The sequence below is a fragment of the Ursus arctos genome, unplaced genomic scaffold (assembly GCF_023065955.2).
Source record: "Ursus arctos isolate Adak ecotype North America unplaced genomic scaffold, UrsArc2.0 scaffold_5, whole genome shotgun sequence".
In the NCBI taxonomy this organism is placed as follows: domain Eukaryota; kingdom Metazoa; phylum Chordata; class Mammalia; order Carnivora; family Ursidae; genus Ursus; species Ursus arctos.
The window spans coordinates 8,819,238-8,842,000 of record NW_026623067.1 but is presented as its reverse complement, the minus strand read 5'-3'; the positions used below and the strand labels follow the sequence as shown (position 1 = coordinate 8,842,000).

General features: G+C 34.3%; 1 protein-coding gene across 1 annotated transcript; it reads left to right on the top strand.

Annotated features, from left to right (window-relative positions):
• The first annotated feature begins 18,994 nt into the window (after window positions 1–18,994).
• Window positions 18,995–19,921, top strand: LOC113261428 (olfactory receptor 2T27-like). The gene has a single exon (XM_026507551.2). The coding sequence runs from the start codon at window positions 18,995–18,997 to the stop codon at window positions 19,919–19,921; it is 927 nt and encodes a 308-aa protein (XP_026363336.2).
• The last annotated feature ends 2,842 nt before the right edge of the window (window positions 19,922–22,763 follow it).

The following is a 22,763-nucleotide window of genomic DNA, read 5'->3' as shown; positions in this document are numbered from 1 at the left end:
AAGAAAAGAATCAGAGACTGTGGCCTCTGCCACAGACCTAATAGATATGGATATAAGCAAGACATCAGAAATAGACATCAGAATAACAATTATGAAATCAGGGGCACCTTGGTGGCTCAGTCATTAAGCGTCTGCCTTCGGCTCAGGGCATGATCCCAGAGTCCTGGAATCGAGCCCCACATCAGGCTCCACCACTGGGAGCCGGCTTCTTCCTCTCCCACTCTCCCTGCCTGTGTTCCCTCTCTCGCTGGCTGTCTCTCTCTGTCAAATAAATAAAAATAAAATCTTAAAAAAATGAAATCAATATCTAGGCTTAAGAAAAATATTAGTAACAATATACAATCTCTAAGAGCAGAAATGAGATCTAATTAGGCAGAGCTTAAAAATGCTATGGATGGAATGCAGTCTAAACTGGATACTCTAACTGCCAGGGTAAATGGGGCAGAATAATGAGTTAATGAGCTAGAGGATAAGATGATAGAAAAGAAGGAAACCAAGACTGCATGGGAAAAAAATTAAAACCCAAGGAATCAAACTGAGAGAAATTAGTGACTTGATGAAAAATCCCAATATCAGAATCATTGGGATCCCTTGGGGGATGGAGAGAGAGTTCTAGAAGATATATTTGAGCAACCTGTAGCTGAGAACTTCCTTAATCTGGAGAAGGAAATAAGCATTCGTGTCCAAGAGGCAGAGAGGACCCTTCCCAAGATCAATGAGAACATACAAATGCCACAACATATAATAGTACAATTTGCAAATCTTAGATCCAATCTTGAAAGCAGTGAGGGGCAAGAGATTTCTTATGTACAGACAGAGTAACATCAGAATAATGTCCGACCAGTCCACAGAGACCTGGCAAGCCAGAAAGGGCTGGAAAGACATATGAAGCATACTAAATGAGAAGAAAATGTAGCCAAGCATACTTTATCCAGCAAGACTTTCCTTGAGAATAGATGGAGAGACAAGGAGCTTCCAAGACCAGCAGAAACTGAAAGAATATGTGACCACCAAGCTGGCACTGCAAGAAATATTAAGGGGGATTCTATAAAAGGAGAGAGACCCCAAGAGTGAGATACAAGAGAAATTTACAGAGACAGTCTATAGAAACAAGGACTTCACAGGCAACATGATGACAATAAAATCATATCTTTCAATAAGCACTCTCAACGTTAATGGCCTAAATGCTCCCATGAAATGCTACATGGTTGCAGATTGGATAAAAAGACATGATCCATCCATATGCTGTCTACAAGAGACTCATTTTGAACCTAAAGATATATCCAGACTGAAAGTGAAGAGATGGAGAGCCATTTTTCATGCCAACAGACCTGAAAAGAAAGCTCAAGTAGCAATTCTCATATCAGACAAATTAGATTTCAAGCTAAATACTGTAGTAGGAGATACAGAAGGACACTATATCATTCTTAAAGGGTCTATTCAACAAGAGGAATTAACAATTGTAAATATGCATGACCCCGACATGGGAGCAGCCAACTACATAAGCCAATAGTTAACCAAAATAAAGAGACATATTGATAATAATATATTAAGAGTAGGGCACCTCAACACTCCACTGTCAGCAATAGACAGAAAATCAACAAAGAAACAAGAGCTTTGAATGACACACTGTGCCAAATGAACCTCATAGATACACACAGAACATTCCACCTTAAAACAACAGAATACTCATTTTTCTCGAATGCACATGGAATTATCTCCAGAATAGACCATTTACTGGGTAACAAATCAGTTCTCAACTGACACCAAAAGATTGAGATTATTCCCTGCATAGTCTCAGACCACAATGCTTTGAAACTGGAACTCAATCACAAGAAACAATTTAGAAGAAATTCAAGCATTTGGCAGCTAAATACCATCCTGCTTAAGAATGTTAGGGTCAACCAGGAATCAAAGAAGAACATAAACAATAGATGAAAACCACTGAGAATGAAAAGACATTGGTTCAAATACCTATGGGATGCTGCAAAGGTGGTCCTAAGGGGGAAATACATAGCATCCAAGCCTCACTCAAAGGAATAGGAAAATCTAAAATACAGACCCAATATTCACACCTTAAACAACTGGAGATGGAACAAAAACAACAACAAAAAATAGGCCTAAGCCATGCATGAAAGGAGAACTAATTAAGATTAAAGATCAATGAATTAGAAATCAGCAATACAGGGGCGCCTGGGTGGCACAGCAGTTAAGCATCTGCCTTCGGCTCAGGGTGTGATCCCGCCGTTATGGGATCGAGCCCCACATCAGGCTCTTCTGCTATGAACCTGCTTCTTCCTCTCCCACTCCCCCTGCTTGTGTTCCCTCACTCACTGGCTGTCTCTATCTCTGTCAAATAAATAAATAAAATTAAAAGAAAAAGAAATCAGCAATACAGCAGAACAGATCAATGAAACTAGAAGCTGTTTCTTTGAAAGAATTAATAAGATAGATAAACCACTGGCCAGAGTTAGCCAAAAGAAAAGAGAAAGGACCCAAATTAAGAAAACTATGAAGGAAAAGGGAGAGATCATGACTAAAACCAAGGAAATAGAAAGTTATTATAAACTATTATCAACAACTATATTCCAATAAATTAAGCAACCTGGAAGAAATGGATGCCCTCCTGGAAATCTATAAACTACCAAGACTGAAACAAGGAGAAATTGACAACCTAAATAGGCCAATAATCAGTAACAAGATTGAAGCAGTGATCAAAAATGTACCAAAAAACAAGAGTCCAGGGCCTGATGGATTCCCTGGGAAATTCTACCAAACATTCAAAGATGAAATAATACCTATTCTCCTGAAGCTGTTTCAAAAAAAAAAAAAAAAAATAGAAACAGAAGGAAAACTTCCAAACTCATCTATGAGGCCAGCATTACCTTGATCCTAAAACCAGGCAACGACCCCATCAAAAAGATAATTACAGGTCAATATCCCTGATGAAAATTGATGCTAAAATTCTCAACAACATCCTGGCCAATAAGATCCAACAGTACATTAAAAGGATTATCCATCATGACCAAGTGGGATTCATCCCTGGGATGCAAAGGTGGTTCAACATTCGCAAATCTATCAGTGTGATAGATGATATCAACAAGAAAAAAGTCAAGAACCATTTGATCCTCTCAATAGATGCAGAAAAAGCATTTGACAAACTACAGCATCCTTTCCTGATTAAAATGCTTCAGAGTGTAGGGATAACAAACTGAGGGTTTAGAGGGAAGGGAGTTGGGTGGATGGGTTAGCTCAGTGATGGGTATTAAGGAAGGCATGTATTGCATGGAGCAGTGGGTGTTATATGCAAACAATGAATCATGGAACACTTCATCAAAAACTAATGATATACTGTATGGTGACTAACATATCATAACTAAAAAATTAAAAATAAACAAATCCCATATTTATTTAAAGGCAGTTGCAAGATAGATCTACATTTTAAATCATAAGGTAGCCTTCCAAGGTGAACTTGATAGTCCAAACCACAGGGAAATACGTGTATTAGAGGAAGCCTCACTTACACTGTAAATTTGAAAGCACACACTTAATGTGGGAATGGGGCAGAAGAAAGATAAAAAATTCAAACAGAAAGCTTTTTACCCACAAAATGGCAGAGAAAAATAAAATTAATGCAAACAATGAATCATGGAACACTACATTAAAAGCTAATGATATACTCTATTGTGACTGATATATCATTACAAAAATCAAAGTCTGGGGCACCTGGGTGGCTCAGTCATTAAGCGTCTGACTTCAGCTCAGGGCATGATCCCGGCGTTGTGGGATCGAGGCCCATGTCAGGCTCCTACGCTGGGAGCCTGCTTCTTCCTCTCCCACTCCCCCTGCTTGTGTTCCCTCTCTCACTGGCTGTCTCTCTCTCTGTCAAATAAATAAATAAAATCTTTAAAAAAAATCAAAGTCAATTGGTATTCACCCTTATCCCTCTCTCAAAATGGGTAGTAAGGAGGGCACATATTGCATGGTGCACTGGGTGTTTTACACAACTAATGAATCATCGAACTTTACATCAAAAACCAGGGATGTACTGTATGGTGATTAACAATATAATAAAAAATATTATTATAAAAAAAAGAATCTGAACTTTTTTCTAGTTTTAACCTGACTGTGTTATTTTATATTGATAGTAGAATTGCTCATTTGAGCAATGCATTAACAACAACAACAACAACAACAACAACACAGTGAAATGCTATTACTTGCTCCTGAATCAAGTTAGGGAATTAAAAAAAATACAGTTTATTTGAAATTTGGAAGTATTTAAATTATTACAAATTTATTGTAAAACAAAGAGAAGAAATTTAAAATTTTTTCAAAGAAATCTAGCCCATATTGATCTCAAAATATGATGAAGAGAAATGACAAAATCACTAATAAATAAAGATGTGCAAATCCCACATGCAAGTAGAATTCCATAAGTTATCATCAAGTTATACTTATCTATGATTTGTCAAGGTAATATTACACAAAGATAAATCCTACTACAATTAAAAAACTAGTAAGTTAAATAAGAAAGATACTATAGATTTAATGTTATCTGAAAATGATTTGATACTATCAAAACCAGTTCTCAAGAAAAAGATTTTTAAAATAAGTATCTATCACTATAGATCCTTATTCCAAAAATGGAAGGATTTATATCTAAAATGGTAAATACAATAATATAAAATAATGATGACTATTGGTTCAATTTAGAAAACAAAATCAGGGGCACCCGGGTGGCACAGTAGTTAAGCGTCTGCCTTCGGCTCAGGGCGTGATCCCCACGTTATGGGATCGAACCCCACATCGGGCCCCTCTGCTATGAGCCTGCTTCTTCCTCTCCCACTCCCCCTGCTTGTGTTCCCTCTCTTGCTGGCTGTCTCTATCTCTGTCAAATAAATAAATAAAATCTTTAAAAAAAAGAAAACAAAATCAAAGATGCATTCAAGATCATTATAATTACAATTTTGAAAGTTGTAGCCCATGAAATAAGATAGAAACAAAAATAAAAATGACAATAGCAAATAATAAAGGTAATGCTTCTTTTTGAATATGAATATAACTAATAATAATCATCTAGTAATGTAAACAGTAAGCAAGTAATATGCTATCTTTTTTGTAATGTTTTAAAATATTTTCATATTCCTAATAAATACTCAATGAGAATTATACATAATTTAAATTATTTATAATAAAAACTGGTTTTTCTTTTTAAAAATATTAAATACACTGACAAATATAATTTGTGATTGATTGATTGATTTTTAGTTTTTTTAAAGATTTTCTTTGGGCAGCTGGGAAGCTTAGTTGGGTAAGCATCTGTCTTTGGTTCAGGTCATAATCCTAGAATCCTGGGAGTGAATCTGTGCCAGGCCACCTGCTCAGTGGGATTCAGCTTCTCCCTCTACCACTCTCCCCTGCTTGTACTCTCTCTCTCTCTCACTCTCTCCCACACAGATAAGATTTTCCTTATTTATTGGGAGAGACATAGAGCATCAGCAGGGGGAGAGGCAGAGGCAGAGGGGCAAGCAGACTCTGAGCTGAGTGGGCAGCCTAATGTGGGCCTTGATCCCAGGACCCTGAGATCATGACCTGAGCAGAAGTCAGATGCTTAACCTACTGAGCCATCCAGGCAACCTAGCCTGTGATTTATAGGATAGATTAAATAATATCATCAGATACTTCTGAGTAAATCAATTAATGAAATTCAAATCTAAATTTCAAGTTTATATATTTCAGAGCAGGAGGTAATTATTTGAATAAATATGTAGCATTAAAGGATCAAGTTAAAAAGAAAAGCGAAAATGTTGACAAGAGAGTGTAGAGGAAAAAATGCAACCTATGAGCTTTATACATTTAAATAGATGGGAAAAAATGATGTGATGGTGTAAAACAATAAATGAATAATAAAGATATGGGTGGGGGCGCCTGGGTGACACAGCGGTTAAGTGTCTGCCTTCAGCTCAGGGCGTGATCCCGGCGTTATGGGATCGAGCCCCGCATCAGGCTCCTCCTGTATGAGCCTGCTTCTTCCTCTCCCGCTCCCCCTGCTTGTGTTCCCTCTCTCACTGGCTGTCTCTATCTCTGTCGAATAAATAAATAAAATCTTTAAAAAAAATAAAGTTATGGGTGGTAATAGATGTTATATTTTATAATAAATTGTTACAGGAAAATATAATATCACTAACAATATATGGAAGGGAAACTATTTCTAAAATATAGGAGTAAAGATGGCAGTATTTTCTAATCTATTGAAATGTTTATTTTACTATGTGCTGATATTATTCTGATTTATTAGTGCTTAAGTTTCAAAAATCACATGCAGAAAATTATAAATTTTAATTGGACTTTGGCAAATATTTTTAGAGCAATTGAGAAAATTGATATTTTAAAAAGACTTCACCAAATGGGAAAAAAAAAAGATATGTCTGAATAAGTGAGAAAAAGATATGAAAAAGACAAATACCACAAGATTTCACTCATATGTGGAATTTAAGAAATACAACAAAGAAAGGAAAACCAAGAAACAAACTCTTAACTATAGAGAACACCCTAATGGTTCCCAAATGTGAGGTAGTTGGGGAGATGGGTAAAATAGTTGATGGGAATTAAGGAATGCACTTGTGATGAGTGTTGTATGGAAGTGTTGAATCACTATATTGTACACCTGAAGCTAATATATTTTTTAAAGATTTTATTTATTCATTTGACACAGAGAGAGAGACAGTCAGTGAGAGAGAGAAACACAAGCAGGGGGAGTGGGAGAGGAAGAAGCAGGCTCCCAGCGGAAGAACCTGATGCGGGGCTCGATCCCAGAATGCTGGGATCACTCCCTGAGCCGAAGGCAGACGCTTAATGACTGAGCCACCCAGGCACCCCACCTGAAGCTAATATTACACTGTATTTTTACTAACTGGAATTTAAATAAAAGCTTAATAACAAAAGCAATACTACTACTAGTAATAATAATAAAAAGAAACATAATAGAGAAAATGAAAGGTTTAAAATAGGGAAATGGTTAACCTGTATCTACATCTTTTGTTTAAACAGAACAATTATATTAAATTATCAATAAAATTACAGTTTAAAAAACATAGTTAAATGTGTATGAACACATTTTTGGTGACACAGGTAGATTTTCTAAAAAAAAAAAAAGCACTAATTATTTATTATGAACTTTAATCATTTTCATATTTTTGGACTAATAATTTTATAGTGGGTAATTTTTTGAATAAATAATTCTAACTATGAAACATCTTTGGTACATATATGTTAATAGTAAAATCCTTTATCATGTTAATTTGGAATTATGAGCACATCATAAACAGTGAAAAAGAAAATAAAAAAATAATTATCTTGATGATATAAGGTGTAGATATTGAAAAGCAAATTATGAAAATTAGACAGTTACAGATATTATGCCCACATACATGCACACACAAATCCATATACACAATCATAATGCCTATTGATCATAGCACAGTCAAAATGTTATATGCTTAGAAAAATAACAAAAATGACTATCTAAAATGGAAACATCGTCAGTTGGATATTGTGTGGTTGTATATCTCAACTTGGCTTTCAATATACTCAACATGTGCTGAGTGAACCTATGCCCCCATACCATTACCCTAAGCCAAGTAAAACATCTAGACTACACCCTACTTTTATTCTTTTCAAATTTTAGTAATAAAAATTCTCAATACAGTTCTTTTATTATTTCAGAGAGTAGTGAATGGATGTTCTGGGTATAATCTGACTCTTTAAACACAATACAACTTTCAGAATGTGGTTATTTTGCCACTTTCCTTCCTTTACCTCTGACCTGTCTTTTATCATCAGATATATTAAGTACACTTGAGTCCTCGTAAAGTCCTCACAGTATTGAATATAATTTATATATATTTACTAACTGGAATTTAAAATTTATATATATATATATATATATCACATGCACAATAAGGACTTTTTTTTTTCAATTGGGACTTTTTTTTAAAATAAGGACATAATTCTTAGACCTTTTGTTAAGCTTATACAAATCTATCTAACCAGGTTTTCTACAGGTTCTGATTCCAAAAGACAATAGTGTGTTAAGTATCAACATTAAATTCTGTAAAAAAACTCTCCATATAGTTAAAGAACTCATGTTAGGTCATGCCACCTATAATATATGATAAATAAATTAAAAAAGAAAACATATTTCACTCATAGGTGAGGGAGAAGTGCAAAAATGAATGCTAAGTTGAGAAGTACCTAAAAGTCATCTTGAATCTCCTTTATCCAAAAAATAAGAAATTTCCTACCTTCCACCCTACTCCTTCTCCAACATCTACTTTTACTTCCCCGATTTAGATGAAATTCTAAAGGAAAAGTTCATTTGACATCAATATAAAATAAATATATTGAGGACTAACAGCTTTTATGATACTATATTCACCAATATATTTAAATAAATTCCAATCCTGAAGGAATTGAATTAAATGTAGTTCTGATATATTAGTGATAAGGGCCTTCAATATGAGTTAAACAAAGTAAAATCACATCCACTTAAAGTGTATTATAGAGCATTTATCAGAGACAGAGGAAGCAATAATATTTTTTATACACAATGGTAGATTTGAAAACTAGCTTACTATTCTTAGATCCATAAACTGGAAGTCACAAATTTCTCCTTAAACAACTTTATTGAATAAACAATTACATTTGTAATTATATCATATATAGTTTCTTCTGTTTATCTTCATCATCCACAAATATTTTTGTATTATTGTCCTCCAATTTTCTCTTGAATTTTGAGTTCTGGTTTTATTTAGAAAATATTGTAGATTTTATTTAAAGGTATTAAGTAACTTATTTCAAGAAATGAAAATTAGAGAAATGTGTAGAGATGAAAATTAGAGAAATGTGTAGAACTGAAAGCAATGGATGTAAAAAAACTGATACATCCATAATATTATCAGGCAAAAATGAAGTTTTTAATTAAGCTAGTTAATAACTAGCACTGTTATGGAGTTGTTCAACTTACAAAATATTTTATTTTAATAGAACCTCATAAATTTCTTACCATGTATTTGTAATTTTTAAATACTCCACCTATTTTACAAATGTTCATCATTCCAAAAATATTATTGAATATGATTATTGCTAAATATAATGTAAAATTTTAATGATAAAATGAGGAATAAATGTGCATGCTTCCTACTCCAAGTACGAATACAAGGATCCTCCAGGTCATTCTCTCTCAGTGTGAAGATCGGCTGAGCTACCTAACCCTGATTCCATGTCACTCTGTGAAGATGAAGAGAGAGAAAGAAGGAGAGAGGGGGGGAGGGAGAGGGAGACAGAGAGAGAGAGAGACAGCATGAACCCAGAAGGAGCAGAGCGAGGGGGAAGACAGGAGGGGAAGAATCTCAAGCAGACTCCCGGCTCAGCATGGAGCCAGACAGGGGACTCAATCTCACGACCCTGCAATAATGACCTGAGCTGAAATCAAGTGTCAGACACGTAACTGACTGAGCCAACCAGATGCCCATATTTGATAATATTTTTTTTAATAAAATTGTATTACTTGAGGATCACATATATCAAAGAGTTATTTAGAAAGAACAACATCATCCTAATAATTGAGCAATGCAATGTGGCATTGCTGCAAAGAAACAGAGAAGTAAATTTAAAAAGAAAAGTTTTATAATTTAAGATTATGCACATTTTAGGAACTGTTAATACACTACGAATTTGAAAGATTAGTTATTCATTACCTGAGACAATAAGCCTTCAATCATTAGCATAAACAATTCAGTAGAAAGTAGAATTCAAACACAAAAGTCAATCTCTCAACCATAGTATACAATTTTTAACATCTCAAATTAAGTGAGATCACTGCCTAATCATGGCAGACGCTCATATGTTGTTTGCATAAACCCTTTAGGGAAAACTTGGTCTCTAGTCCATAATTAAATGTATTCTCTTCATTGTTGATGATTTTTTGTGGGAGCTGCTGTCATCACTGAACAAAAAAAAAAAAAATTTGAGATCAGCGTGAAAACTGAAAATAAATTTTTCAAGTGAAAAACAGATTACTTTAATTCATAGGTTTATAAAATTATTACTTAACTCTATTTTACCTTTAAAATATGTATATAGACCAGAAGATTTAAATGACTCGAGAGGTTTTGTGTTAAATATTGCAATATTCTTATCCTAAAAAGTATATATATTAAGATTAGCATGGTAATAGAAGTAGGAGAATATAAAAACTGCATTTTAGATTTTTCTATTCTTTTGAGTGAGGCATGGATGGCTATGTATTTTCCCCTTAGGACTGCCTTTGCAGTGTCTCATAGGTTTTGGACCAATGTGTTATCATTCTCATTGGTTACCAAAAATTACTTAATCTAATTTTTAATTCCCTGGTTTACCCAATTATTCTAGAGCAGGATGGTTCTTAGTTTCCAAGTGTTTGAGTTTCCTCAAATTTTTCCTTGTGATTGAGTTCCACTTTCAAAGCATTGTGGTCTGAGAATATGCAGGGAATAAGCTCAGTCTTTTGCTATTGGTTGAGACCTGTTTTGTGACCTAGTATATGGTCTAATCTGGAGAAATTTCCATGTGCATTTGAAAAGAATGAGTATTCTGTTCTTCTGAGATGTAATGTTCTGTATATATCTATGCGGTCCATCTGGTCCGGTATGTCATACAAAGCTCTTGTTTCTTTGTGGATTTTCTGCTTAGGTGATCTGTCTATTGTTGAGAGCAGAGTGTTGAGGTCCCCTACCATTAACATATTATTATCTATATGCCCCTTTATTCTGAGTTGGCTTGTGTATCTAGCTGCTCCCCTGTTGGGGGCAAATATATTTATAATTGTCATATCCACTTGTTGGGTACATCCTTTAAGAATAATATAGTGTCCTTATGTACCTCTAACTACAGTCTTTAGCTTAAAATCTAATCTGTCTGAACGAGAATTGCTACCCCAGCTTTCTTTTGAGGTCCATTGACATGAAAAATGGTTCTCCATCCCTTCACTTTCAGTCTCGATGTATCTCTAGGTTCAAAATGAGTCTCTTGTAGACAGCATATGTATGGGTCATGTTGTTTTATCCAATGTGCAACCCTGTGGTGTTTTATGGGAGCATTTTGACCATTTACATTGAGAGTGATTATTGAGAGATACAATTTTAATGATGTCATGTTGCCTGTGTAGTCTTTATTTCTATAGATTGTAAATTTCTGTTCTTTTTCACTCTTGGGGTCTTTTTACTTTTATAGAGCCCCCCTTAATATTTCTGATAGGGCTGGCTTGGTGGTCACATATTCTTTCAGTTTCTGCTGGGCTTGGAAGGTCCTTGTCTCTCCATCCATTCTGAATGACAGCCTTGCTGGATAAAGGATCCTTGACTGCATGTTCTTCTCAGTTAGAGCTATGAATATGCATTGCTGACATTTCCAGGCTTGCCAGATCTCTGTAGCCAGGTTGAAGAGGATGTGGAGAAAGGGGATCCCTCCTACATTGTTGGTGGGAATGAAAGTTGGTACAGCCACTGTGGAAAACAGTGTGGAGTCCCTTAAAAAGTTAAAAATTGAGCTACCCTATGACCCAGCCATTGCAATACTGGGTATTTACCCCAAAGATACAGACATAGTGAAGAGAAGGGCCATATGCACCCCAATGTTCATAGCAGCATTGTCCACAATAGCTAAATTATGGAAGGAGTCGAGATGCCCTTCAACAGATGACTGGATCAAGAAGATGTGGTCCATGTATAATGGAATATTATTCAGCTATCGAAAAGAACGATTTCACAACATTTGCTGCAACATGGACAGGACTGGAGGAGATAATGCAAAGCAAAATCAGTCAAGCAGAGAAAGACAATTTTCATATGGTTTCACTCATTTATGGAACAAGGAATAGCAGGGAGATCAGTAGGAGAAGGAAGGGAAGAATGAAAGGGGAGTAAACAGAAGGGGGAATGAACCATGAGAGACTATGGACTCTGGGAAACAAACTGAGGGCTTCAGAGGGGAGGGGACTGGGTGATTGGGATAGGCCAGTGATGGGTATTAAGGAGGGCACATATTGCATGGAGCACTGGGTGTTATACGCAAATAATGAATCATGGAACACTACATCAAAAACTAAGGATATACTCTATGGTGACTAACATAATAAAAAATTATTATTAAAAAAAAGAAGAAGTAGGAGAGTCACAATTCTGAGTGCCCACAGGTTGAATAATAATGTAACCAATTAGGTTCATTGTGCCCACGATCATAGACAGGAAGTTAGTAATGACATGGCACTCACTTAATATTATTCTATTGAAGCAAGATTTATTTAATCCAGGAAAACCAAAGAGACAGTGAATTTTAGCTAATCTCCATAATTAATTATATGAGATGACTTAAGTAACATTTTTTCCTCAGGAAAAAAAGCAAATATATGTTTATATATTATAAATTTTGTTTATTATAAATTATATTTTATAATTTAATTGTTAATATTATTATATATTTACATATATAGTATTATATAAATATTTATTTTATTTGCATGTATATATATGTATATCTATATCATATTGATATATCTATACGTATATGCAAAAACAAGAAGCAAAATGATGGAGGTTAAAGTTTTGAGGAAACATATGCATACTGAATTCAACCTATTCTTAACAGGATATAACTTTTGTTAAGAACATATCCTGTACCTGTTAAAAGTATAGGATATGTACTTTTAAATATGTACATATATCTTACCTTTATTTTCCCCAAATACAACATACAATTTTTAAAATTCAATATATGTTCTATCAGTTTTTGTAAAATACCTTATAAAACTTCCTCAAAAAGGAAATTCCAGTGAGGAGACAAAGAGTAATTGACAGTTTTAGATGGAAACAGCACTTTTAAGTCCAAATATCTGATTTTATTTTTATAATGTATCCTTCAAATAACATCTTTATTTTTGTCTTTTTGAGTTTCTATTTTAATTACAGTTAGTTAACATACAGTGTTTTGTTAGTTTTGGGTGTACAATAGAGTGATTCAACAATTCCATATATCACACAGTGCTCATCTCAACTACACTTCTTAATCCCCATCACCCATTTTACCCTTCTCCCCACACCCTCTCATATATCTAATTTTAATGAAAAATAAGTCCCTTTGATAGTTAACACTTGCCTAAATCCAAGCAATAGGAAATATTTCTAGAATATCAAAGGGTAAATTTAATTTTGAGAACCCTGAATCTTGCAGTTTGGGGAGATCTCTTAAGGAAAATATAACAAAAACAAATACAAGCAAAAAATTGACATCTGCCCTTGGAAAAACTCTATGTAAGTGAGAAGCTCCAATTGTTCAGTTTCTTTAGCTTCAAATCTGTCTCTGATCTAAGTCGAATGAGGTTTTTTTTTTTTTTTTTAAGATTTACTTACTTGAGAGAGAGAGAGTGAGAGAGAGAGAAAGTGGGGGGAGGGACAGAGGAGGAGAGAGATAATCTCAAGCAAACTCTCCACTGAATGTGGGGCCTGATGTGGGGCTGGATCTCATGACCCTGAGATCATGGCCTGAGCCAAAACCAAAAGTTGGATGCTTAACTAACTGAGCCACCCAGGTGCCCCAAAGTCGAATATGTTTTAATAGTGCTCATTCATTGTTTTTATTTGCATTTGATATTTTGTTAGAAAATACTTCAAATGTATTCTGTAACAATAAAAGTAAATTACTTAGGATGTTTATGTGAAAATTAAATTTCAAATGGTGCCTGTGGTATAAAAATGGAGGTATGCCATTAGGAATTCATACATTGGGCCCTGTGTTGGAAGTAGATTGCTGTGGTGGAGGTGAACTGGGGAAGGCTGGCTTACTCTGTCCATATGGGAGAACAGGAACATATTTGCTTTATTTACTCAGAGATTTACTCCTAACTTTCTAGTGGGACACATGATAGCACCTACTCCTGAGGGTGATTTTTAAGAATTAAATTAGTTAATACAGGAAAGTAGCATACAGTCTTGCATAACATGCTGCAAGCAGTCAATAAGTATCTATTTTCCCTGTATATGCAAATACATAAAGTAAAAATTGGATCTTGTGAAGAACAGCTATCCTTTTGCTGGGAAATTGTCAAATGTGAGTTTATTACAAGATACTCAGATAATAATGAAATAAAAAATTATGTTTGAGGAAATCTGTTACCAATCTTTGCTTCTTACAGTATGATTTATCAATCTTGTTCTTTATGATTAACATGTTTTTATTATACCTAAGAATGTTTTCTTGCCTCCCAGGTAATGAAAATATTTTCCTTAATTATTTTCTTGATGTTTTATTGTTTTATCTTTAACACTTTAGATCTATAGCTATCTAGATTTATATTTATTTTTAATTTGCAAATGATCAGAAGAATGAGCACACTTGTTTTTTTTACACTGAATGTGCAGTTTATTCAGAAGCTTCACTAAACAGTTTTTCCCCCATTGACCTAAATGGGCACCTTTGTCATAAATTAGTACAAATTTATATCTGCACTTCCTAGTTTGTTGCATTCTCCTGTTCTTGAACTGATATGACAAATAATTATTGTGTTTTATTATAGGTTTTCATATTTCATAAAGTACTTTTTCTCATTAATTATAAATTTTAATTGAGCTACCTAGGTATTTCCATCAATTAATTAATTATATGGCTAACTTGAAAACTTACATATATACATACAAACTGATCCCTTTTTAATGGAAATTATATAAACTTTATATGTATAGAAATAAAATTCTATAATATAAGATTTAAATATGTAACAGTCTTGTTAAATTTGTGTAATTACATTGTTTTTTTTCTCTGATACTATCACTTAGGCTTATTAGTTTCATGCTAAGAATAATCTATCTACATATCATTTATTCTAAAAGGTTTGCAATTTTATTGTAATGTCTACATTTCCCCATGTTTTATTTAGCTGTAGATTAACTTTTCACCCTCTACAGAGAGCTTAGCATTTAACAATTCCACTCTTAAGTAAATTCCTATCAGAAAAACATGTATGTATGTTCCGGAAGGCAATTACTAGAATGTTCACAACAGTGTTATTCACAAAAGCCCAACCAGACACAACCCAAATATCCATTGCAAACAAAATGCTTAAATAGATTATATGTAGTTATATGAGAGCATACCACATAGCAATACAATTCTATTACCTGCTTCTAAACAAAACCCCATCGATGAATCTCAGGAAAATAATATTACATGAAAGCAGTCAGACACAAAGAATTACATACGATATGAGTCCACATACTCAACTGCAAAAAAAATGTGTGCAAATTATCAGTCTGTTACAAGTAAATATTGTGGTACTTTTGGAAGGAAAAAAATGGTAAAGAATAGGAAAAGATGGGGGGCATCCACATGTGCTTGTAATATGCTACTACTTTCAAGTAGCTGCGTTTAATTTATGATCCTCTATCTTATAATTTGTGAACTTATTCTATTTTAATCACCATTTTCTACATAAAACTAAGTAAATCATCTGTCAATTATTTCCTTAAAATATATTAATTATTGAATTGCAGACATTGTATTTTATTGAATATACATTGCAAAATTTATTTGAATATACAGGCAAAAACAGGTGAAATAAAAGTAAACATTACAACATTTTAATTACATCAATAAGAGATCAAGAATGGAAGATGGTTATAAGGATACAAAGCTCCCTTTGTCTCAAAGACACATCTAAATAGCAGCCACATCCATGCAACTCAGAAATGACTAAGACCAGCAGAACAGACTGTCCACAATTAATCCTAGAGTGGAGCCCACATCAAAATGGTAGGAGGGACTGAAATATAGTCAGGAACCAAGCTCCCAGCAAGACTAAACCCAATGGGAGGAACACAACAAACATGGAGAAGGAAGAAAAGCGGATCCCACACCAGGTACCCCAGGTACATGGGACCTGAACTGGAAAGATGAGTCCCCATATTTGGCTTTGAAAAATCATAAGGCTTAGCATTGTGAATATTATGATCATCTGAGCTTACCTCTAGATACTTTAAAATCAGCAGTATAGCTCTAGGAGGCCAGAGGGCAATAGGAAGGTGAGTTCCTACCCTTATTTTCTGGGGGGGGGGGCGCTATGTCTTTTTTTTATAATATTCTTTATTATATTATGTTAGTCACCATACAGTACATCCCTAGCTTTTGATATAAAGTTCCATGATTCATTACTTGCATATAACACCCAGTGCACCATGCAATACATGCCCTCCCTAATACCCATCCCCCCACCACCCTCCCCTCTTAAGCCCTAAGTTTGTTTCTCAGAGTCCATAGTCTCTCATGCTTCATTCCCCCTTCTGATTACCCCCCCCTTTTTTATCCCTTTCTTCTCCTACTGATCTTCCTAGTTCTTATGTTCCAGAGATGAGTGAAACCATATGATAATTCTCTTTCTCTGCTTGACTTATTTCACTTAGCATTATCTCCTCCAGTGTCGTCCATGTTGCAGCAAATGTTGAGAAATCATTCTTTTTGATAACTGAGTAATATTCCATTGTATATATGGACCACATCTTCTTAATCCAGTCATCTGTTGAAAGACATCTCGGATCCTTCCATGATTTAGCTACTGTGGGCAGTGCTGCTATGAACATTGGGGTGCATATGGCCCTCCTCTTCAGTATGTCTGTATCTTTGGGGTACATACCCAGTAGTGCAATGGCTGGGTCATAGGGTAGCTAAATTTTTAACTTTTAAGGGACCTCCAGACTCTTTTCCAGAGTGGCTGTACTAACTTGCATTCTCACCAACAATGTAGGAGGGATCCCCTTTCTCCATATCCTCTCCAACATTTGTTGCTTCCTGCCTTGTCAATTTTTGCCATTCTAACTGACATAAGGTGGTATCTCAATGTGGTTTTGATTTGAATTTCCCTGATGGCTAATGATTTTGAACATTTTTTCATGTGTCTGTTAGCCATTTGTATGTCTTCATTGGAAAAGATTCTATTCATATCTTCTGCAAATTTTTTGATTTGTTTATTTGTTTCTTGTGTATTGAGTTTGAGAAGTTTTTTGTAGATCTTGGATACCAGTCCTTTATCTGTAGTGTCATTTGCAAATATATTCTCCCATTCCACGGGCTGCCTCTTAGTTTTTTTGACTGTTTCCTTGGCTGTGCAGAAGCTTTTTATCTTGATGAAGTCCCACAAGTTCATTTTATCTTTTGTTTCTCTAGCCTTACCCAAGATGTGCTTTAGCAAAATGAGATGAAGTGAAGCCTGATATCCCATGAGTGGTGGCCTCATTCAGGAGATTGACAGGTTGATAATCTCAACTGATAATATCTAAAGTTGGGAAATGAAGAAATAACAGCACTAGCATTAATTTAAACTTGTGTCATAAACACAGAATAAATAGCTAAAAATTTTTTTGAGTGATTGGTTTTGGCCATCAAGACTGGAAGAGGAGAGATTGGAGCAAGATTATTGTTATTTTTATTATAAACCTTTTAGAAGTATTTGAAGTTCAATTTCTGTACATGGGTACCTCGATAAAAATAAAAACTATATTAAGCTTTAGTTCTGTGAAAAATAAAGATGTTGATTGTTATATGTCTCTAATTTGTATATTTGATATTACTAGAAGGTAAAACATAATTATATATGATAAATCAATTCATATTCCTAATAATATTTATTCTTAAAGTTCAAACTCAATTCCATATGGAAACTTCTAGTATTTCTTGTGCATCTGTCACTATCCAAAAGAATTGCACTGGGTGTTACATGCAAATAATGAATCATGGAACACGACATCAAAAGCTAAGGATATACCGTATGGTGACTAACATAACTTAATAAAAAAATATTATTAAAAAAAGAAACAAAAAAAGAATTGCTACAGTCAATGAACTTTATACTCACAAAACTATATACATGTATCTCTTTTTATACATGAAGAGTCAAAAGAAATAAATGTTAATTAAAATATCTGAGATCACTAAAAAATGGCAAAGTCAGGGAAAAAAAAGTCCACTTGCTGTGGGTCTTAAGTGATAATTTTTCTATAATTGACAATTACTAAATTCTGAACTGGGATTTCACCACATCAGTTGCTAAATTATCAATCTGGTGCAGATAAATAAATAATTACTCAGCAGAATTATATTTGTGTTTGCTTGTTTTTAAGGGAACATATTTGTTTAATTAGGACATTTGAAAGACAATGGAATAATTGTGCTACTGTGTACCTAAGGGAAAAGAGAGGCAAACAAGGGACATGTACTCTGAGGACAGTGCCGGTAGAATTATAATTTGTCAAAAGTCTGTTTTGTAAGGAGATTTGTATTACTATTTAACCTCCTTAGTTTGTTGGCAATGTATGGCCCTGACATCAAGTGAAGATGAAGATGAATCAATCTGGATACATTTATGCATAATACTTCTATTCATGTAAATAGTTTCCTGGTGATGTCTTGAGGAAAAAAGTAATAAAAGGTAATCATTTCTATATAGTATTTCAGACAAAAATAGATTTACTTGATACCAAAAATGTAATTGAATGTTAGGTTTTATGATGACCAAAATATTGTTTGGCTTAGGTGAATAGTTACCTTATTCAACATCATCAGCCTTGCCTTTGCAACACAATGAAAAGTAAAGTTACAAAATAACATATTTACATATTTAATTCAGTATAAATATTAGTAAAATTGAGAAGTACTTTGAAATACCAGATTTATGTATTTACCACATGTCTGATGCCATATATTCTTTAGAAATATTCAATAACAAGAGAAGTAAAACTGGGTTTAGACAGTGTTTAAATTAAGTTTTATATAAAACTTAATATATTTGATATTGCTAAACTAAGGGATAAAATGAAATTGACACATTATAAAATGAGGATGGTACCAAAATGGATAGAGTAGGTCTCAATATATTTGTAAACTCTACCCAGGGTAAAGAATACAGGAGAGAATGGAAAGATGGATCAATAGCACCGCTGGACCTGACTTTGTTCTTCTGGGGCTGTTTCTTCACATTCAAGCCCCCAAGGTTCTCTTCACTCTCATCTTCCTGGTTTTTCTTACAGCTCTTGGTGGCAATGTTATGATGATGATTCTTATTTGGTTGGATTCTCACCTCCACACTCCTATGTATTTCCTTCTCAGTCAACTCTCCTTAATGGATCTTTTATATAGCTCTACTTTCGTTCCCAAGATAGCCATTGACTTTTTGTCTGGAAGAAACAGCATTTCATATATAGGTTGCGGAATTCAGCTTTTCCTCTTCACGACTCTTGTGGGAGCAGAGTGTCTTCTTCTGGCAGTAATGGCTTATGACCGCTATGTAGCTATATGCCATCCCCTCCATTACTCAGTCCTCATGTGTCCTGTAGTCTGTGCTTTCATGGTGACTGGCACTTGGCTGGGTGCACTTCTCAATGCTTTGATCCATGTTATCTATACTCTGAGTCTTCCTTACTGTGCCTCCAGGGAAATCCATCATTTCTTTTGTGAGATCCCAGCACTACTGAAACTTGTTTGTGCAGATACTTCTCTTTATGAAAATGGTCTTTTTGTCAGTGGTGTTCTGTTTCTCCTTTTTCCAATATCTGCCATCATGGCCTCATATGGGCAGATCCTTTCCACTATTTTGAGATTAAGATCAAATTTGGGGATGAGAAAAGCTTTGGCAACCTGTTCTTCCCATATGATTGTTGTGTCTCTCTTCTATGGAAGTGCCATCATCAAGTATTTTCTCCCCAAAGCCTATCACACTGAGGAGCAGGACAAAGTAGTCTCTGTCTTCTACACCATTCTTACACCTATGCTCAGCCCCCTCATCTACAGTCTACGAAACAAGGACGTGGCTGGAGCTCTCAGAAAAGTGCTGGGAAGATAATTACCTTAATAAATTGATACATGTTGATAATAGGACATGAAAGGATGGATCTTGGTTGCAGAAGGATATTATTGTAACAGAGACAGGCAATATAGAGCAAGCGATGCTACTTCTCTACAGACATCTCATGGTCAAACCACGTCACCCTATCCTTGGCACACTGCTAGTGGAGCAGACCACTCCTTTCTCTTGTGCTTCATATGATCTTTCAAATGTATTAAGAAAAATGCTATACATCAGAAACCTGCCAGTCAGCAATCAATATAAAACACAGCAGTCTTTATGGTCTTTATTTTTTTATTAAACAAGAGAAGAAATGTGGACCCTATGCAATATTGACCCCATACCAAATTTTATAATAATTGTTCCTTAATACCAGTAATATATAAACATTTTGTAAGTAAATATTTATAATATATTGCTCCAAACCTAAGTTTTCCAATTCTTTAAAAAAAATTTAATTTTGAATACTTAAAATTTTAATTTTGAAATTTGTCACAGGCTCCTTTTTATCTACAAATACTAGTGAGCTAATCTGTAGTTTTTATTTATTTATTTATTTTTCTCTGCTAAGAAGCAAACCAGATTGTAAGCGTGGCCCACAAACACAAATTTTTCTTCTTGTTCTTACCACTTCATGTTAGAAGTGATAATATAATTTTCTTTTTTAAAATTAATTAATACATTTATTTATTCATTTATTTTTATGTTCAGTTAGCCAACATCATTAGTTTTTGATGTCATGTTCAATGACTCATTAGTTGTGTATAACACTATTGTTTTGTTTTACTAACACCTAGAAGCACACTATTATAGCTTTGGTAGTATTTAACTAATTAACTACAGTAGCTGGACTTGATTGATTATGATATCTATCTATTTTTAATTTATCACACTGTTTCATCCAACTCATAGATTATATATATATAATATTTATTTATACATATATACATATTTTTTCTGTGTAGTGTTCCCCATTTCTATGAAATGTATTTATTAATATAATTTCAGAAGGAAAATAATGGGTCCTGGGAAATGATTATTTTTCTTATTTATTTTCTTATCAATTTGATGAGTCATGTACATTTATAACATAGCAAATAAATGTATAATTTTTTAATTTTAAATATTGAAGTAGTAAGTGATAGGGACCTCCTAAAAATTGCAATATATATTTATTTGATGAATGTCAATTGATTATGAAACCCTTTCTTATGTGTGTGTGCTATGTTAACGTTCTTGTATTGAAGCAAAGGAGAAAAACTAGAGAGAGAGAAAGAGAGAGAGAGAGAAATCAAGAACTAGACTCTTAATTATAGAGAACAAACTGATGATTACCAGAGGAGGGGAGGCTGGGTTACATAGGTGGTGGAGATTAAGGACTCCACTTGTAATTAGCACAGGATGAAGTATGGAAGTGTTGCATTACTATATTGTACACCTGAAATAAATATAACACTGTATGTAAAATAACTTGAATTAAAATTAAAACTTTAAAAAATCTTGTTTTGTTTTGTTTTGTTTTTCCCATATTACTCGTATCCAAGTATTATTTCGGGACTTCATATTTTCATATGTATTTGACTGGTTTCTTAACTTTAATTAATTAATCGATTATTTTTATTATGTTCAATTAGCCAACATATAGTACATCATTAGTTTTTGATGTAGTGTTCAATGGTTTATTAGTTGCATATAACACCCAGTGTTCATCACAACACATGCCCTCCTTAATACCTGTCACATGGTTACCTCATCCCCACCACCCCTCTCCCTTCTGTAACCTACAGTTTTTTTTCTGGAGTCCAGAGTCTCTCATGGTTTGTCTCCCTTTCTGATTTGTTCACCAGTGTTACCTCCCTTCCCCTATTGTCCTCTGTGGTATTCCTCATATTCCATATATGAGTAAAACCATGTAATAATTGTCTTTCCTTGCTTGACTTACTTCACTTAGCATAATCCCCTCTAGTTCCATCCATGTTGATGCAAATGATGTATGTATTCACCCCTTCCGATGGCTGAATAATATTTCATTGTGTATATGAACCACATATTCTTTATCCATTCATCTGATGAAGGACATCTTGGCTCCTTCCACAGTTAGGCTATTGTGGACATTGCTGCTATGAATATTGGGGTACAAGTGCCCCTTCTTTTCACTATATGTGCAACAATATGGATGGAGCTAGATACTATTATGCTAAGCAAAATAGCCAGAGAAAGACAAATACCATACAATTTCATTCATATTTTATAAAATCATATGGAATCCCTTATATGGAATTTAAGAAACAAAACAGATGAACATGGGGAGGGGAGAGGCAAACCAGAAAACAGACTCTTCACTACAGAGAACAAACTGAGGAATCCTGGAGGAGAGGTGGTCAAGGAGATGGGTTAAATAGGTAATGGGTATCAAGGAGGGTACTGGTTGTGATGAGCACTGGATGCTGTATGTAAGTGATGAATCACTAAATTCTACAACTGAAAGTAATATTATTCTGTGTTAAATAACTGGAATTCAGTTTTTTAAAGATTGTGTTTATTTATTGGACAGAGAGAGACTGAGTGAAAGAGAGAGAGAGAGTGAGCACAAGCAGGGGGAATGGGAGAGGGAGAAGCAGGCTCCCCATTGAGCAGGAAGCCTGTGTGGGACTCAATCCTGAGATTCCAGGATCATGACCTGAGCCAAAGACAGTCGCTTAACTGACTGAGCCACATGGGCTCCCCAAATAACTAGAATTTAAATTAAAATCTGAAAAAAAAATTTAGGTACACATTAGAATTCCCTTGGAAAGTTGTGGAGATTAAAATGATAGAAAATTTTTCAGAAAGGAAGTTT